The sequence below is a fragment of the Pezoporus flaviventris genome, unplaced genomic scaffold, assembly GCF_033815535.1.
Source record: "Pezoporus flaviventris isolate CSIRO_AGI_PZ_B2104156 unplaced genomic scaffold, CSIRO_AGI_Pfla_v1 ptg000009l, whole genome shotgun sequence".
Classification (NCBI taxonomy): Eukaryota; Metazoa; Chordata; class Aves; order Psittaciformes; family Psittacidae; genus Pezoporus; species Pezoporus flaviventris.
In genome coordinates, this window is record NW_026892557.1 from 1,703,416 (window position 1) to 1,721,063 (window position 17,648).

Consider the following 17,648-nt stretch of genomic DNA (forward strand, 5'->3'; position numbering starts at 1 on the left):
TCCAGTACCAATTTCATTATTCCCATGTTTTGCATCCTTCCAACAGAAAAACAGAATTCCCAGTTGTACACAGTGAGTGCTTTTAACATTGTGGGTTAGAGACCTGTGTAAGAACCCTCTTTTTCTGATCTTAAGACATATATAGAACTGTATTGAGCTACCTTCTGATTTTTAAACACTGACAAACCATCAAGATGGAGATCTACTATGGATCTTGATTAAAGGCCTTGATCTTCACAAGGAAAAGACATAAAAGCCAGATAGGATGACAATTCAATTCTGTAGACCTCAGCCCACAACAGAATTACATTTGTTTTGCTTCTAAGGCAAAGTTAAACCATGTAACAAAATTGAGAATAAGCTTTCTAACATCAGGAGGAGGTTTTGTTTTGCTGGCAAGCCCACCATGAATGACAGGCAATCCCAAATGCTGTAAACAGCCAAATGCACACCAAACCTGACAAACAAAAGCAGTGTGTTAGGCAACAACTCTGGTGGCATTTGACTTCAAGAATATACTTCATAATGCATATCAAAAAACACTCCTTTTCTCATACATTCACTAAAAATACACTGTGATGCACTTTAGTATAATTGTCCTTAAAATAATCCTAAACACTCTGCCTCAGTTTCACTGTAATGTAGTCTCTGCTTTATCAGCCAATACATTTACAAACCTGTACAAAGTTTATGCTCAGAACCCACAAAGGATTCATAGACCAGCTTGGCCAATCCACACATAAAGGATTAGAATTTAAGTTAACAATCAAAATCCCTTCTTAGTTATCAGACTTCACACTGTTTCATCAATCCTGATCACCACGATAGGCCATTAGGCTTTAATTCCATGATAAGGGAACTTCTAACTGCCTCAGAGACTTAAAATAGTCACTACCCAACAGTATCACCAGTCTCTCAGATTTGCCTCCTGTCAATTTGATTAGTGAACTAATGCAAAAATAACCTTCTCAGAGGCAAGATACCTAAGACTTGGTCAGTTCACCAGCACATTTGGAGTTATGAAGCTTGAACTCCACAGCCTAAAATTACTACTGAATTCCCTTTATTTTTAAATTGCTACATCAAATACAAAAGTCAAATACATTAATGCCACTTTCTGTAGCCAGCTTTTAGCCAGTAAGTTCAGATCTTAATAATACAGAGTTCAATAGCGTAACTGTGAAGCTGCAAAGACTGAGGGATCATGAAAAAGGAAGAATCCTTGGCAGAAATAGCAAAAGTACTTATGCCCCCAAATCTAGTATGTAGCCTAAAAGAATTTCAGCTCAAAGTGTGTGTGTCAAGACACCTTTAGGAAAATTCTTTGGAGAAAAGACTTCTGCTCAGGCTTTTTCCCCACAAAACAATGCCTGATTCATAGCTTTCATTATATGATCCTCTTCTGTTCCATGAATAAAATTACTCCTCTGTCTATTGCTTTCTTCTGCATGTCTCCTCTGAGAGGGAAATACAGGGTTGAAAAATAGCCCACAGATTTTAAGAACATAAAACTAATTCAACTAATGATTCCTTTCCCACAGTCTGTAATGGCCCCTGATGAGTTAAACCTCACCATCTGTCATATCACCCATCTTGTATCAGAGCCACAGGAATCAAATAGAAGGCTACCGATTAGAACATTTCCAGAGCACAAAATACAGCAAAAGCCATAAAGAAATTTCCAACTAGATACATCAGGAAGCACTCTTCTCCATCTGAAAGCTGATGCAGTTTCTTGAAAACATGCCTTTGTAGTGCAGCCCTAGCATTCAGAAACAGAACCAGTGCCTTTTGTGTACGCCACATTTCAACTCAGACAAACTGTCAGAGATTCACTGGTCACCCCTGTCGTTATACCACAAACAGGCTTTTTTCCACAGGCTCCTGGAGTTCAAAAATCTTAGTGTCCAAAATGATTGTTGTCATGTCATGACAGCAGCAAGAAAACCTATTACAGTGGCACCCAGCAGTGCTGCTGTAGTTCAGAGCTTGGTGGCATTTCCATAACAAATGCCATCTACTGGAGCCCGCAGCTCTTCCATTCTACACTGGTTTGGTCTGGAAATTGGCAGGCAGTGTTCGGATGCGAGCACCTGTTTCTACACGAGACGACTTCGAAACCCTGCTCCCCCTCGCCCCCCATTTTAAATGGAAATTTTGAAATCCAATGGGAAAAAAAAAAGTTTGCTTGGGTAACGTTCCATACGAGGTCTGAAGGTAAGAAGGTAATGCACTCTCTTCTGTACAATGCCTCTCTGCCAGTGAAACCATAAACATTGTATATAATTTAAGCTACCACAACCAGGACTCAAATTCCAGTCTGCAGAAGCAGACTGAAGTGCAATCTCAGCCAAAAAAAGGGAGGAGCCTGTATGAAACCTCCTTTGTATTAACAAGCATGAGTAAATGCTCAAGTACTCAGACAGCAAAGTACCTCAGTGCTCTTGGAGTGTTACTTCCTACAGCTACAGACAAGATGACTCTACTTGATTACCTAACAATGTAAAACTACCATAAGAAGAGCAACTTATAAGTACAGCTATCAGGCTACATGTCACCAGCAATGCTGAGGCAAATGGTATCAATGCTGCCTTAACCTTAAGAAGCATGTATAATAAATTAATTAAACCAATTGATAAATGGTGTGCCATATTCAGTTTCCTATAGAAGAGTCTTCTCCTCCAAATCAGACCCACAATAATTAGTCAAGAAGCCTGACCACCTCATGATTTTATGTAGTTTGTTATTTTGTTTAGAGATCTAATCCGGAAAGCATAAAACTTCACATCCTTTTTCTCCTCAGCTTTCTCCCTCAAATCATGCTCCTAAACAAAGGCACCAACTGCAGAATAAGCACACCAAATAAACACCAAGCCCTGAGGAGGAGTTATGCTTCAATGATTATCATGTGGGGGTCTGCAACGTATCCCTCTATCTGTCAGTCCATGTGATATTCCACACATGGAAGTTAACAAGGCTTTCACTTGGGTATTCTAATCTTTCTGTAGAATTCTCAACTCGCCACAAAGAAACACTTTAAACTACGGCATCAGAATTAAGACACTCATGATTTAGACTTTCCAGTCAAATTTAGAGACAATTTAGTTTGTAATGACAGCCTCAGAAGAAAAGATACCACAAAAGAGTAATTCCAGATGATATAATGTACATGGCGCTTGGTGTAGTCTGACAAAAAGAGGAGGATTAAGCAGGAAGGGAAAGAAGAGAAAGACTCCCTTATGAGATTAAAAGAAACTTACTGGTTGAATTGCCTTGCATCTGGATGATACATTTGGACTCTTTGCTGGTTTCTCGGGAATTGAAGGGCCGGACCCGAACAGCCACCTTCACTGAAGCCCCCGACATTCTGGTTGCTTGTAGTGCAGTCAAGAAATCAAAAGCAAAAGGGTCAGGAGTTTTTCAAGTTATCCTTCTTGGTGGTGTTTTCTAAAAGGAAAAACAGAATTTAGTTATTTGATCTTGATAAAATCAGGGGGGTTCGAAGTTGTTTGATAACTGCAATTTCTGCTCTGCAGTGTACAGTACCTGTACAATGCCTCCCTAGCCAAAAGTCTCTGTCACACGAAGCAGTCCTTTTGAAGTGTACAAACATATTTGTTTTCATTACTTGATTTTCTTCCCAGAAAGCAGGGATGCCAATACCAAAACGAAGATCTGGTTGCAACATGTGTTAGGCTTAACCTAACAAAGATAATTTTAGCAGCAAAGATACAGCTACTTAGATTTCAGCATGAGCTAGCTACCATATAGTACAGATCTCTGTTCTCTAGCTGTCAACCCTTGCTGCTACAATGCATTAGCAATAATATTTAACGCAAACGTGATGGGCCATACCCCACTGCCTTTCAATACACAGCATTCCAGAGAAAAGGGTACACCCAACAACCTTGCAGAACCCTTCGCAGTCCTGGGAAAGTCCTCTTCTCAAAGGAAGTCAAACTCATCAACTACTTGTGTATCTACTGATTAAAGGGCACGCTACTCTCTAAGGAAGAAGAGGAATCAAAAATTATTGCCTTGAGGGTAAATGTTACTATTCATCTTCAGCAAATGTGCACCAGTAAATTCATCTTCATTATCAACATACTTATTCAAATCCTTCTTCATCCAAATGACGAAGCACTTCAGTTGGCAGGAAACTACCCCCAATACACACAACACAAACTTCAGGGCATGTCTGAGACAGTATTGGAATGTGGAGTTAATAAAGATTGGTTCCATTGTATTGTCCTCAACCAACCTGTTCCATTAGAAGGAAGTTTTTGAGTCAGTCTACAATTAGTTTAAGTTAAATAAGTTTAACTTATTGCCATGTGATACTGTTGGCAAGGAAGTTAAGCAGACTCAAAAAGCATTAAGATTCAAAGAAAAAGCCATCAAGGTCTAGCAAAACACTACCACCTTTAGCTAGGAACACCTCCATGGCACAGACCCACAAAGCCTTGAAGACTTTACTGAGAAAACATGATTACATGGTTGATTTAGCCTTATATTCTAAATACCTGCTGTGGCCACTGCTGAAGACAGGACTTGGGGCCAGGTGAATCTGTGCTCTGACTCACAGTCATTTCTCTCTTGAATCTGAGTCAAAATGGGCAGAACTCTGCCCTGCACAAGTCACCCTGCATGGCCCCCCAAATCTTGACATCTTATTTTGTGGTTATCTACACACCACATATCCAAGGAAATGCTCATTTTGGGGTTGTAATCGCAGTGCCACAAAAGCACAAATCCTACTAGCAGATGTAAAGCAGAAGCATTTCAGCTGTAAAGTAAGTTCTACAGCTGGTAAAAATATTTATACATGCTTAACTCAAGTTATGACACATCTTCACACAGAACACAAAATTTTTAATAAAACTGCATTACTTCATTAATGTCATCACATGGTGAAGGCAGAAATTAAATTACTCCACCAAGCAGAAGTATTTAATGTGCTCCTTATTTTAGCAGGTACCTGAGGTATCTCACCAGACTAGAATAGGAATGTCTTTAGGAACAAGCCAACTGAATTTCAATGTCTGTGGTACTGCGAAGTGGTAGAATAATGATTCATGAGACAGCCACAAAGTCCACTTTAGGCAAGTACAGAATTTTAAGCAGTTTCACTAAAAACTTAAACATGGAATAGAGCAAAGAAGTAATGGGAATGAATTCACACGATGTTCAAAGCTTAACAGATTCTTGGCTGTTCGTGGGCTGCTTTACTCACTCTTGCTTGGAGATGCCTACTCTTTTGTATAGCAAAGGGTACCATACATATAGCTTCATTCTAAGCCTTGTTCCCGAGTACCTACTGTGTGGAATTCCTGCTCTCCCTTCTTAACGCAACCCTTGCATAAGTACCTCTGCCCTCACATGAAAGCTAAGTGACAAGACTAATCCTGATACATCCCAGTAGTATTATTCAACTGACCCTGAACGCTGCTGCAAGAAAACAGGAATGTTACTGTACAGGGCCACTAAGCTTTCTGCTTCTGAAATACAACTTAAGAAATCTATCAAGTGCAAACTCTGTTATTATCAAGTTCAGAGTGACACTGTTTACTTTGTCAGATTGTGCAAGACTACGAGTAGGTGGAATTTTCATAGGGTGTATGCAGCACATGACAGAAACTCCACCTGACAGTGGCTTAGTGGTTCTCATCTTTCCCTTTCCCATCTACCCATATTAATGTGAAGCCATAAGTGTGTCAACTTCCCACAAGGACCAATGAATAAAGAGAAGGCTGGTGATGAAGGGGATCTTTCTTCCCGCAAGAAAACAAAAATACAACCAATATGTTCTCATATTGTTCTTTATAAAATACAGGGAGCTTATTTTGCCTTCTTAATGAAGAGTTCCACATGCAAAGATATTTTTTCTGATGTCTTTGTAGAAACAGTTCTCAGGACATTACATTAATTTCTCAGATAACCAGTATAGGCAGGAAACCAGCAAACAGAAGATGGAGTGAAAGAATCTTCTGTTAAAAAAAAAAAAAAAAAAAAAAAATCATTCTTGAGTACCTCAGGACACCATATTCACAAGAAGAAAGCGTGAAAAGCACACCAAAAGAGACTCCATATGCACTAGCTAAATGACAGCCCTGTTTGAGGCACAGCTGTGAAGAAATTCCTACAGAACAGGTCACAAAATCACCTACAACAGCATAAAAGTTTAACTGCTAGAATTCTGCAATTACCAACTTTCCCCAACCCTAACTTTTGTGCTCATAGAAAGTTAAATGTGGTGTAATTTTAGATCTTATTCATTCTCAACTATTTTTCATAGCTGAATAAGCAAAATGTCTACTTGTAGGTGCACATGAATTCCAGATGTTTTGAACAACATCTCACTATGCAAGACTTAATTTTCATTAATAAAATTAATCAAAACTGGTACAAGTTTCCAAGCTTCCCATAAATTTAAGTTGTTGGAGTTTTGTGGGTTTTTTTCCACTTACCAGCAATTTTAACTGGTTGTAACATTTTATAAGGACAGTATTGACCATCACACTGAATGGTAAAACAAGGCAAAATGAGACCAAGTTGCATGGCACCACAGATAATAAATTGCAACTGGTTTTTCAGGGTTCACATTTTCCAGTAATATCACTTATTACTACAAAACACCATATCCAGAGACTATTTAGCAGAGTAAAACAAGATATGCAATACAGCCTGTGGTACAGATTTAGAAGAATAATCTTTGCAGGAGACAGCTTTTCTATACTCGAATGGATGATTCTCCTAATGTCTTAGAAAGAGTCTACTAGCTGAGTATCTTTAAACGTTCAGTCTACAGGAATCCAATCAGGAACCAAGTAAAAAAAGGAACTACATGCTTGCGTCTTTGACATGATGATTTACCACTGGTTCTAGAACAGGTGGTAGATAACATGAGTTGTTTAGTGAGCTCTATCAGCAGAAAGCAAACCCTACATATTATTTTTACACTTATATTTAACTACTATTAAAAGATACCCACTATCCACCCTGCAAGTCAGACAGTGAGGTTTTAACATTAAAGTGTGTCATTAGACAAATCACCCAAATAACTTGTTTGCTTTCTGTCATTCAAGCTGACAAACCCAATGATGTTGGTCAACCACTGTTCATGGTCTCAAAGCATTCGTAACTAGATTTGGACTTCCACAGATGTTTAAAGACACAAGTTGTTCATTAAGACTTGGATCCTTGGATGTATTTGCAAGTTTTGACAAACCAGTTTTATCCAATGTCAAAATACAGGACATAATTTTTGAAACAAAGTTACAAGAAGGATAAGGATTTAGAGTCAAATTATTTCTGTACTCAGAGAAGTTTGCAACCAGTTCAAAGTGGTTACAAAAACAACGTTCAGAATCTGCATTCTGAATCTCTACATTCAAATAAAAACCAATCAAATCCCACCAGACACCAGAAATGAAGAAACATCACTTTTATTTAACGCAGCCAGCCATTGTGGCGTATTGGCACAGGTATGTGTACCAGACAATGTGCTCACTTTTAGACAAAAAAATTGCTTGTAACTTAATCAGTACAAGAGCTCTAAAGAAAGAAAATTAACTAGGAAAGAGATGAGCATATGGAAAGTTAGCAAAACAGCTGTTCAGAGCAGCAGTGGTTTATGAACAAGAGGTCCGGAGCGAATCCTATTTTAGGGCCTCCACTAAGGATCAGGTAGTGATGACAGTCTGATATATCAGCTGAACTCATACACTGCGGATTGCTATCTTCGTACTGAGGGAAGATGCCAGATAAAACAGTGGTGCAGAACTTGGCACCACACTGAAAATCCACTCGTATCAACATACAGCTATTTATCAACACACCAACGTACTGGATTGTGCAATAGCAAAAAGAACTGAGCTAAGAAGGAGCTGGAAGTGAAGAGAAATATACTTTAAAATTCGCTATGATCACAGTTTACATTTCAAAGAAGAGATACAAATTCACTGTCCTCTTCTGGTGAATTCTAGCTCTCCAACCTCCATTTCATACCCATATTCTGCCAATGACCCCAAAAGTAGCAGGCCTGTCAGCCCGTCTCCTGACGCCTGCCTCCTGACTTGGCTCACAGAGGATTGTCAGATCATCATCCCAATATGGCTGCCTCAGGAATTGTGCTGTTCTGAATCCAGGGACAGATCCACTACCTACAGGTCCACAAAACACACCCTGAAAGCCACAATCCTTTTACATTCTGGCATCTTTCAGCTGGCTGAGGGACTACGCCTCCCTCCCGAACAAGCAATCATCGCCGCCACCACATCCGAGCTACAAAGGAGAAAAAAGGACGACGAAACGCGGCGGTATTCGCGACCCACACAGCGGACGGGGATCACACAAGGAAAAGGACGGGAAGCGGTCGGACCGCCATGGCTTGGGGCGCCTGGGGGAAAGGGGAAGGCAGCATCCCAGGGGACAAATACATGCATCAGGCAAATGCAGGGGAAGAAAGGCCCCACGCCCTTGTGCCGCTGCCCTGACAGCTCCGGGGCAGCCTGTCCTGCCAGTACACCCCATCCCGCCCCTCCACCTCTCAGGCCCCATCCCACCTATGGCGAGTCGGTCCCCCTATTCCCCCCGTCGAACAGCTGCCTAAACCCGCCTCCCCCACCGCATTACAGCATCCACTCCCCTCTCCGCACCAAGCCGTTCCCCTGCGGGCCGAGCTCTCTCAGCGCCTCACCTGGGGACGGGCGGGGGTGTCCGCAGGACGCGGGCAGTGGGGGCCGCCGGCGCTGTCAGCAGCTGAGAAGGGCGGCGGGGCCGGTGAAGCAGCGCAGCGCGGGGCGGAGGAGAGAGAAGAGGCCGGACACCTCCATCACGCTTCGCTGCCTCCACCGAGGCTGGGAGACCCCTCCCGCCGCCAGGAAGGAAGCGGGGAGGGCGAGGGAGGGAAGGAGGAGGGGAGAAAGGGGGAGGGAGAAAAGAGAAAGGCCGCGCCGGGAAGAACGAGCGCAGCGCCGCGCTCCCCTCAGCACCGCTCCCACACTGACAGGCTCGCGGCGCCCCGGGCCCGCCTCCGCAGGGGGAGGAATGTCAGCTCCGCCAATAGCAGCGCGCTGTCGCTCCCTCCTCCCTGCAAGCCACCAATCGTCAGGCGCATAGTCCGCGTATTCCCGCCTTCCGCCTTGCCAATCACAGGCTGACACAGCTGTGAACCAATCACAGCTCTGAAATGCCCGTCCGCAATAACCCGCCCCATTCCTTCCTCTGAGTCAATCCCTCCGCCGAGCCTCGCGGACACGGGGGATCGTCTCTTCTCCATCCCCAGCCAATCAGAACTCGGGATGGAAGCCGCGTCTTCCCTCTGTTAACCTATAGCGAGCGGAGAGAGCGCCCCTGGCCTTATCACCGCCCCTCCGCCGTGTGTGCGTTCGCGCCGCCTCAGGTTGTGGCGCGCTCAGCTTCGCGGCCGGGACCGGCGGGGGTCGTTACCGGAGCGGTGGGCGCTAAAATGAGCCTCCCAGTGCGTGCGGCTGGCTGGGGCAGCGCCCGCCTGCACACTAACAGTGGCTGAAGTAGGGAATTGGAGAACTCCCAGCCGGGTTCAGAGAGATCCGGTAGGAATTTGGGTCTAATTTGGTGGTAGCTCAGAGAGAAGGGATTAATTTTCCTTAATTTTCCCTTCGCCGCCTTTAAAATGTTCTTTGGAGCAGCCTGAGTTATTGTCGTAGATCTCATACATTTATGTGATTGTTCTAGTCAATGGTGCTGTGTTAGCTCCTATACTTTCAATAACTCAACGTGTTCTCATAGTAAAAACTTATTTTTGTGGCAATAACTTCAGCTGTAAAGTTCCTCCTTTCCATTAGAACTTTGATCATTTCAAGAGGCTTGTGTTTTAAGAAAGTAATACTGCATTAAATACCTGAATTAAATATTTACCACATGCACACCATCATACATGACCTGGATTTAAGCTGTTGAGAACCTTTGGGACCTGAGATTTCTAGGTTCAGGACAGGGTTTGTTTTAATTCACAGGCCTGGCCATTAAGGACGTTGGATCTTGGCTGTGTCTCGTGTTCCCCATCAGGCTCAGGTAATTCATTTGTTACTTTCTGTTTGGTGAAAAATGCCTTTTCCCTCTTCCCAGTCTCACTGGGTGTGGGTATCAGCGGCAGCTACGCCTATGAACACAACAGCTTAACAACACAGGGCTGTGCAGCAGGTTGTAGGCAAACACTGCCAAACAACCAGCAAAGCAATAGTAGGTGGCTTTCATACGGCCTAGAAAATACCATTATTTGAACTTTGGAAGACTTCCTATTGCCAGGACATACGATTATGTTTTCAATGTGATGTAACCGTGCTACCTTCTATCTGGGGCTCTGCAGAATTAGGTCAGCTCTGATTTCTCTGGGGAAAGAAACCACCACACGCCAGAAAAACAAACCACCAAAACCTGTTTCAAACCCCTCTGAACCCTTCAGAATACTGGGTGTGTGCTGTAGTCCTCCATGGTAAGAGACAACATGATTAATGTTACTTCAGCAAAGTTTGTGTAGTGTCTCCTAGGAACAGCAGTTTCTGCATCACTGCCTTATGCCTAAGTTTGGTGAGTATTCGTGCAGAACAGTTCCAGTACGTTAAGTCAGTTGGTTGCTTACAGAGTGCTGAAAAATCTGCTGGAAACGGTCAGAGAAAGTCTAGTTACGTGTTGAGAAAGAGGGTGAAAGGCAAATGGCACGTGTAGTGTCTGGGAGGTCACCCACTGCAAAAGGCAACGAGGAAAACTCCTCTTTAAACACCCAAGTATGGAGGTGAAAGGTGGTAAAGGATTAAGGCAGTCCTCCTCTAGCAGTTTGTGATGCCTTTTTAGTTATAGAATTTGGGCATTTTATCTTAATTTAATTAGACCAGCCACCTCAGTATTGGTTTTGAAAGTAAGGTCTCCTTGGGTAACTTAGGCTTAACCTATAAATTTAAATGTACTTAAATGGAATCCCACTGCAGGGTTTTACCTGTGAATCCTGCTTTAAAAAGTGTCCATTCCCTTATAGGAAAGGGATGATTTTTACTCCTTTTATGTGTTTCTGACCAATACCACATTCTCTGCAAACCAGCTGAAGCAGCTCCTTGTCCCTGTAAACATGTGCATGTTTATAACTAGAATTAGACATTCCTTTTCAAGAAAACGTTCACATAATGAATGTCCCCAGCTCAAGAGACATGTTCTTGAGCAGTATTATACCAGAGAAGTAAGAGCAATAGTACTGTGAAGAATTTGTGTTTATTAGTAAATGCAAATATAGCTCCTTTCTCAAATCACTAAGATATGCTACCTAAAATTGGGAAGCCTGTTTAAATGCAGGAAAAAAGGCAAGTTTAAGTTCTTAGCTGAGTGGTAATGAAGAGTAAGACAGCTACAGTGTAGTGCCAAGCTCTGGGAATTGTTGGAGTCAGTCTGTTGCTGGCTGAAGCAGTGATCATCCTGCTCTATACCAGCGTTAAGCTGTCCTTGCTGCCAGCAGGGAACAGCCGACTGTTGTAAATTGTGCTATTGCATAAGCGTAAATTGTGGTATAATAGAATCGATTGGATTGAGTTGTATTGCAGAACCTGCCCCAGGAATTTCTCTAGTTGCAAAATTCCTTGCCTTAGGAATTGCTCTAGGACAAGTAGAGACCAGCAATACAATCTTGTAACATCCAGTTGTCCAAGAGAAGCACCTTCTGCAACAGTGATGCAAGTTTGCCATTCCTGGGATGAGCCGTTCCCAGCTCACAGAAATCAGATATATGTAAACGTCAGAGGTAATTTAATCAATTGGTAGTTTCTGTGATCTCTAATACAAAGTCTCTGTATTGTAATAAGATTACAGTTAGATTGAAGAAGGTCAGTGATGTGTCAGTAGGGGGAGGGAAATCACAGAAACCTGCAGGTAGTAGTAAATGAGTTAAACTGAGAACTGTCACACACACACACACACACACACACACACACACATTTGTGGGAGATTTAATCTACTACTGACTTCAGCTTTCCTCTTCAAGCACTCAGGTGCCCACTTCCCACTGCAGGACAGGCCTTTGAGTCACTTTGTGCCCAGAAGCCAGCAACCTAGTGGTAGTTTTGGTTGGTGTATTAAAAATACACTTCATTATTCTGCCCAAGAATGCTGAATTTGGGGGAGTGTTTGTCTGAATTCACATGTTTGAAATACCTGATACTAGTTCTCCAGATAAAATTGTTTTAGCCACTTCATGTTAGCCTTCCTGTCTTCTGTAATCTCTGCATTGATACACTTTCAACTGATAAATGCCATAATTAGACAAAACAGTTCAGTAATGCATGTTGCTATTTATATTCCTCAGGTTAAAAGTCAGATATGATGGAAGAATAAATAGAGATTCTGAAGAGCATTGTCTTAATACATCTCATACCAAATGTAAATACTTCTATTTCCTCCTGTCAGGCAAGGTTAAGAGAAACACCCTGAATTTGTTCAAAGAAGCCTTTCAGGTGGTACAATGGAATAAATGAATAGAAAAAATACAGGAATCTCATTTTATACTTGCATTAAAAAGAGCTAATTCCATACTGAATTTTTTTGGTATTTAAATGCATAACCTATTCCTTATTCACAAAAGGTGGTGGTGTGTCTGGTTTGTTATAGCTGAAGAAAAGGAGAAGAAAGTCTTTCTTCCACCTTTCCAGTATATTGGAAAGCTGTCGATGAAAGCTATTGATATTAACTTACAGAAAAATGTCATGATGTGAAACATCCTCCAGTAAAAGCAAATATGCATTGTTGAGTTGTCCTCCATCAAATAATATAATATATAAATTCTGGGCTGTTTCTAGAGATTTCATGCTATAATCCTTAATGATGAGGTGACAGTGGAACATTTAAAAGGGCTTTTGTAATGTAAAAAATAATTACATCTTTACTGAAAAAGAAAACTCATTTTGTCCCTGTCCATGGCAGGGGGCTGGAATGAGACAACATAAGGTCCTTTCCAACCCCAACTATTCTATGATTCTATGAAATTCATCACTCACTGCACACCCTTGTAAGACATTCAGAAACCATGATGGCTTTGGATGCTGAATGAGAGCTTGCACATAAAAGCATAGCAGACTTTGTTGTGTGACTTTTGAAGAGGGGAGGAATTTGAATTTGTGGAAGAAAGGAGTTTTAAGGAACTGTAAAACCAGGCAGTTCACAAGCTTCTCTGTTCCAGCAGTCCAGGCAGACACCAACTTTGGAATCCTCCTCCCACCCTTGGGGAAAACAAACCACACGCACACTGTGGGGAAAGAACAGAAGAAACCCCACACCAGAAAAACAAATCCAAACCCCACTACATGTTTTAATTCAGAATCACTTGCACATCTTAAAGGTCAGCACTGGATTATATATAACCTGACCAAAACTCCCCCTGGAGCCTGTCACCAACTGTCACGTAGCTATGAATAGGTATAAGAGTCACACACTTGGGAACATTCATTTGTTTGAAGTAGTTTGAAGTACTACTGATATCTGTGCACACAGAAACGTTCCACATAATTCACTTAAGTTCTCTCCAGATCCTAAATCCCCATCAGCAAACCTGAGCAAACCAACCCAATCATTATTCTTTCACTGGCACACTTAAAGGAAAGGCAAAGGCACCCCTTTGTGTGAGTGTGTATCATTTATTGTAGTTCAAGAGTCAGGAACTGAACAGAAGACACAGCGAAAAAAAAAACACAAAAGAAAAACAACCTTTTTTTTTCAGACTTAATTTTAAAACACCATGGTTTCAAATCCTTTTTAAAAAGGAAATTCAAGTATCAGATGCAGGGGGCAGTAAATACAAAAATGTCTGTGAATCTTTTTTTTTTTTAGTTATTTTTTTATTTAAAAATGTAAGTCTACATTTCCTGCACCCTTTCTGCTTTGGTAAGGCCAAGCCATGGATACAAATTGGTACGCAACATAAAAAATGACCCCCTGCCCCAAACTGCAACCTCCGAGACTAAAAGGATCTGCTCTCTGCAGACAAGCTCTAATAGCTCAGAACTGTCATTTAGCATATATCAGATCTGCAGCATTGAAAGAATGGAGTTTGTTTCTTTAAAAGTCACTGAAATCCTGGTATTCCCGAGCATCGCATCCACAGCAGCTGTTTCAACATGTTTCTATCTCAAGACTTTTCAAAAATACCAGAGCATCTACATCAACAGAAAGAGAAGGGACAGTTCAAAGAACGGAAATGAAAATCCATGTGTGAAATCATTCCTTTTTTGAAGTTATCCTTGTGTCTAACACCAATTAAAAACCAAAAATGCAAATATGTGTAATAGAAAAATACGATCCCAAGATTAACACTTTGTTGCAGGCACAGCTATCCCACGGAATATGTTCTTTTGAGGGCAGGGGAATGATTCTGATTTTCACAGGGATTTTTGTTTTTGCATTACAAAAAGAAAAACAGGACAGCAGTGCAGGTTTGATGGAAAAGGGAAAGAAAAGGAGGGAAAGAGGAAAAAGTTACTTTAGCAGCAAAATGTCCAAGGTTCTAACCACAATCAAATTAACGGATATCTGGCTGTAAAAAATAAGGTTGAAGGGATGCTGCCCTGATCCATTCATCTCTGCTAAAATAATTCAGCTGTAAGAACTCCAAAACGTGACATACTGAAGGACAGTTTTGTAACATAAGCAACTTCCTAGCTTGTCCTCCATGTTATTGACCATCCATATCACTTAAATATATGTACAAGAATTAAGCTGCTTTCCTCTTCGTCCACATGCTTCTGGTCACCACTGGAAGCCAGTGCCAGTGGGCGTGCTAATCCCATCAACAGCTTGCAAAGGGTTTCTGCTCCACTACCACCCGAACAGCCCACGCCCTGCTCTTCCCACTGGTGTTGGCGTGCACTGCAAGGGAATTCTTAATGGTCAGCGTTCTGCTTGTCTCTCATCCAGGCTTGGATTTGTTCTTTAAGTTCTGGCACTAGTAATGTAAAGGAGAAAAAAGAAGAATTATTAATTTGCAGTTAAATTGTAAATATTCTACTGTAAGGAAGCTCCTCATGACTAATTTCTTTTCCAGAAACCTAATCAGGAATGCCTTCTCTATCAATGTATTTTCTGCACAGCTTTGAGTAAATGACTGACTCATTTCCCTACCACAATAATATCCTTTGGCCTGGTAGTTATGAAGTCAAGGACATGGGATTTCTTTCCCAGAAGAAGGGAAAGCAGAAGGAACTAACCTTTCTGTGCACACTGAGATGAAGGAACCATTACTTCCACTGAGGCCTCAACGCTATCTTCTGACAGTATACAGAACAGGGCTAGAGCACCTCTCCTGTGATGACTGAAAGATCTGGGCTTGTTCAGCTTTGAGAAGGCTCCGGGGAGACCTTGTAATAGTCTTCCAGTACCTAAAGGAGGCTTCCAAGAAGACTGGAGAGGGACCTTTTACAAAAGCGTGTAGGGACAGGACAAAGGGGAATGGATTTAAACTGAAAGAGACTGGGATGAGATCTATGGAAGTTCTTCGCTGTGAGGGTGCTGAGGCGCTGGCACAGGGTGCCCAGAGAAGCTGTGGCTGCCCCATGCAGTGTTCAAGGCCAGGTTGGATAGGGCTTGGAGCGACCTGCTCTAGTAGAAGGTGTCCCTGCCCGTGGCAAGGGGTTGGAACTTTAAGGTCCCTTCCAACCCAAACCGTTATTCTATGATTCTATGAGAACACACTGCATGCAAATTGCTTCCCCCAGTTTGTAACAGTTCCACTGGTGAATATTAAACCAATACCTGGTTCCAGCATATTTTCTGTCAGTGTCTGACGATTGAAAGGGTCAGTGGAAGAGTTCAACAGATGCCTCAGGATGATTGACCTGTCCATAATAGTTCCAGAGGGCAGCCTCACAGGATCAGTCATCAGGGTGTCCATAAGTGGGTCTGGGGGCACAAAGGGTCTCATTAAATTGGAGACAATAGCTACAAATTTTATCTGCACACAAAACCACAGTGCAGAACTGATTAGTCAGGGTCCCCAGGCAAGTATGTTGCTGGAGATACAGAAAAGGGTTAGTACAAGCAGTGGACTTGAGCCTTTATTCTCTATTCTCTTTATTCCTTATTATTTTCCCTTCCTGAACTGGGACAAAGCATTAGGTATTTTAACTCTATTTTCAAATTATTATTTTGTTTTAACTGTGCTAAAGTACATGTAAGCAAAACATGGATAGGACTGGATGTATGATCCCAGGGAAAGCAAAAAGAAACTCTTAGCTCTATTTACTTAACTATTAAATAGAAACGGAGCAGGATGCAAGGCTTCTCAGACAAAACCAAGTTTCTATTACGATACATCAAAGTAACAAGCCAAATCCCTCTTCTCCTAACAAGCCAGTATTTAGGAATCTCAACTTGCCTCTGAATTCATCCGGAGCATCGCTGTAATCAATTTCTGCACGGGCATTCTTGGCAACAATCTCCTCCACTTTCTCTGCCAGAAGTTTGAATTTCTCTATTGCTATGGTTGACTTGATTCCAGCCTTCCTCATCTTGGAGATCACCTCCTCAAAGAGCTCTTTACTGTAGGACCTCTACAAGCGAAGCATAAAAAGACCACTTTGATGAGCAGTATCATCCTAATATGCCATAAAGATTTTAATGCACTCTTTTAAGGTTAAGAAAGAGGAATCAATGAAACCTCAGCATCACATCAGGCAGAAAACATTTCACCCAGTCCATCTTTGGGGTGGACTTGGGCTTTTTTTTACTGGTCTTCACTGTTGTAGAACTGTCCAGACCAACAAAAAAGGCAACATCACCTAATCAAAACGATCAAGACATTCAGAGAGACTATAATTATTAGCACTGTTCCTTTGACAACACATCCATCCTGCCACTCTTGTCTGCATTCTCATTCTCACAAGTCTTGGCTGGAAACAAAGCGCAAAAAGAGAAGTGGTTTTGATTCTTTAACTTCTTTGATAATGTGCAAGGCAGCAATGGGAAAGAAGTGATTGTTTCTCCTAATCCAAACAAAAACCCCACCCCGTGATATTACAGAAATAGTAAAACAACTCAGAGGGAGCTAATGCTGGTTGGGAACTTGCCAGGCGGTGCAATCAGAGCTGTACAGCTGCACAGTACAACATTGAAAGGAACCAACTGCATATCCTATAGTTTCTACTGGAGCGAGCATTGCTCTCATGTAAAAACAGAAAGTTAGGCAAGGGCTTTTGAAAGCTGCTTATGTTCTAAAGACACCATTTTCTTCTCAGTTCACAATGCCATGTTTTGATATAAGCCTTTTAATAAAATTGTTATTTACCCTACAGTGCAAGGTTGAATTAAATGACAAAACAAAACCACGCTAAGTCTCACAGATTTCTGTTTTCCTTGGGGGTTTTAAAATGTTCAGCACAGCCCTCCTCCTTTCATCTACGCTACATCACATCAAGAAATACCATTCACTACTTGGGCCACGCAGTGCCCACCCAAACTCCTTTCTAGCCCAAGTGAGCAGAGCTATGGCAACACGCCCAGGGCTTTACAAGTGTTTTCAGATCCCTTCTGATACGTGCTAGGATTTGCAAATGGGAAGTGTATCAAAATGCTTTAGAGAAACCCTGCCATGATCAAGCAACTTTTTGTTTTGTTTTTCCCCTCCTAATACCAGTAGC

At 41.9% G+C, this 17,648-nt stretch overlaps 2 protein-coding genes and 1 long non-coding RNA gene across 15 annotated transcripts in view; 1 reads left to right on the forward strand and 2 right to left on the reverse strand.

The window, feature by feature from the left end:
- KIF1B (kinesin family member 1B) overlaps window positions 1-3,392 on the reverse strand; it is a 92,433-nt gene extending 89,041 nt beyond the window's left edge. For all 10 annotated transcript variants that reach the window (XM_061450145.1, XM_061450142.1, XM_061450138.1 and 7 more), the window contains exon 1: window positions 3,261-3,392. In XM_061450145.1, the coding sequence (XP_061306129.1) occupies window positions 3,261-3,366 (106 nt within the window). In that variant the 5' untranslated portion in view covers window positions 3,367-3,392. The remainder of the gene's footprint in view (window positions 1-3,260) is intronic.
- Window positions 3,393-10,062: 6,670 nt separating this feature from the next.
- On the forward strand, window positions 10,063-12,562 carry LOC133267688 (uncharacterized). The gene is made up of 2 exons (XR_009742832.1): window positions 10,063-10,572; window positions 12,433-12,562. It is a non-coding gene; the product is annotated as an uncharacterized LOC133267688 (long non-coding RNA).
- A 1,274-nt stretch (window positions 12,563-13,836) lies between these two features.
- UBE4B (ubiquitination factor E4B) overlaps window positions 13,837-17,648 on the reverse strand; it is a 38,642-nt gene continuing 34,830 nt past the window's right edge. For all 4 annotated transcript variants that reach the window (XM_061450148.1, XM_061450150.1, XM_061450149.1 and 1 more), the window contains 3 exons: window positions 16,388-16,562; window positions 15,766-15,912; window positions 13,837-14,959 (listed from right to left, as the gene is read on the reverse strand). In XM_061450148.1, coding sequence (XP_061306132.1) covers window positions 14,898-14,959; window positions 15,766-15,912; window positions 16,388-16,562 — 384 coding nt within the window. In that variant the 3' untranslated portion in view covers window positions 13,837-14,897. The remainder of the gene's footprint in view (window positions 14,960-15,765; window positions 15,913-16,387; window positions 16,563-17,648) is intronic.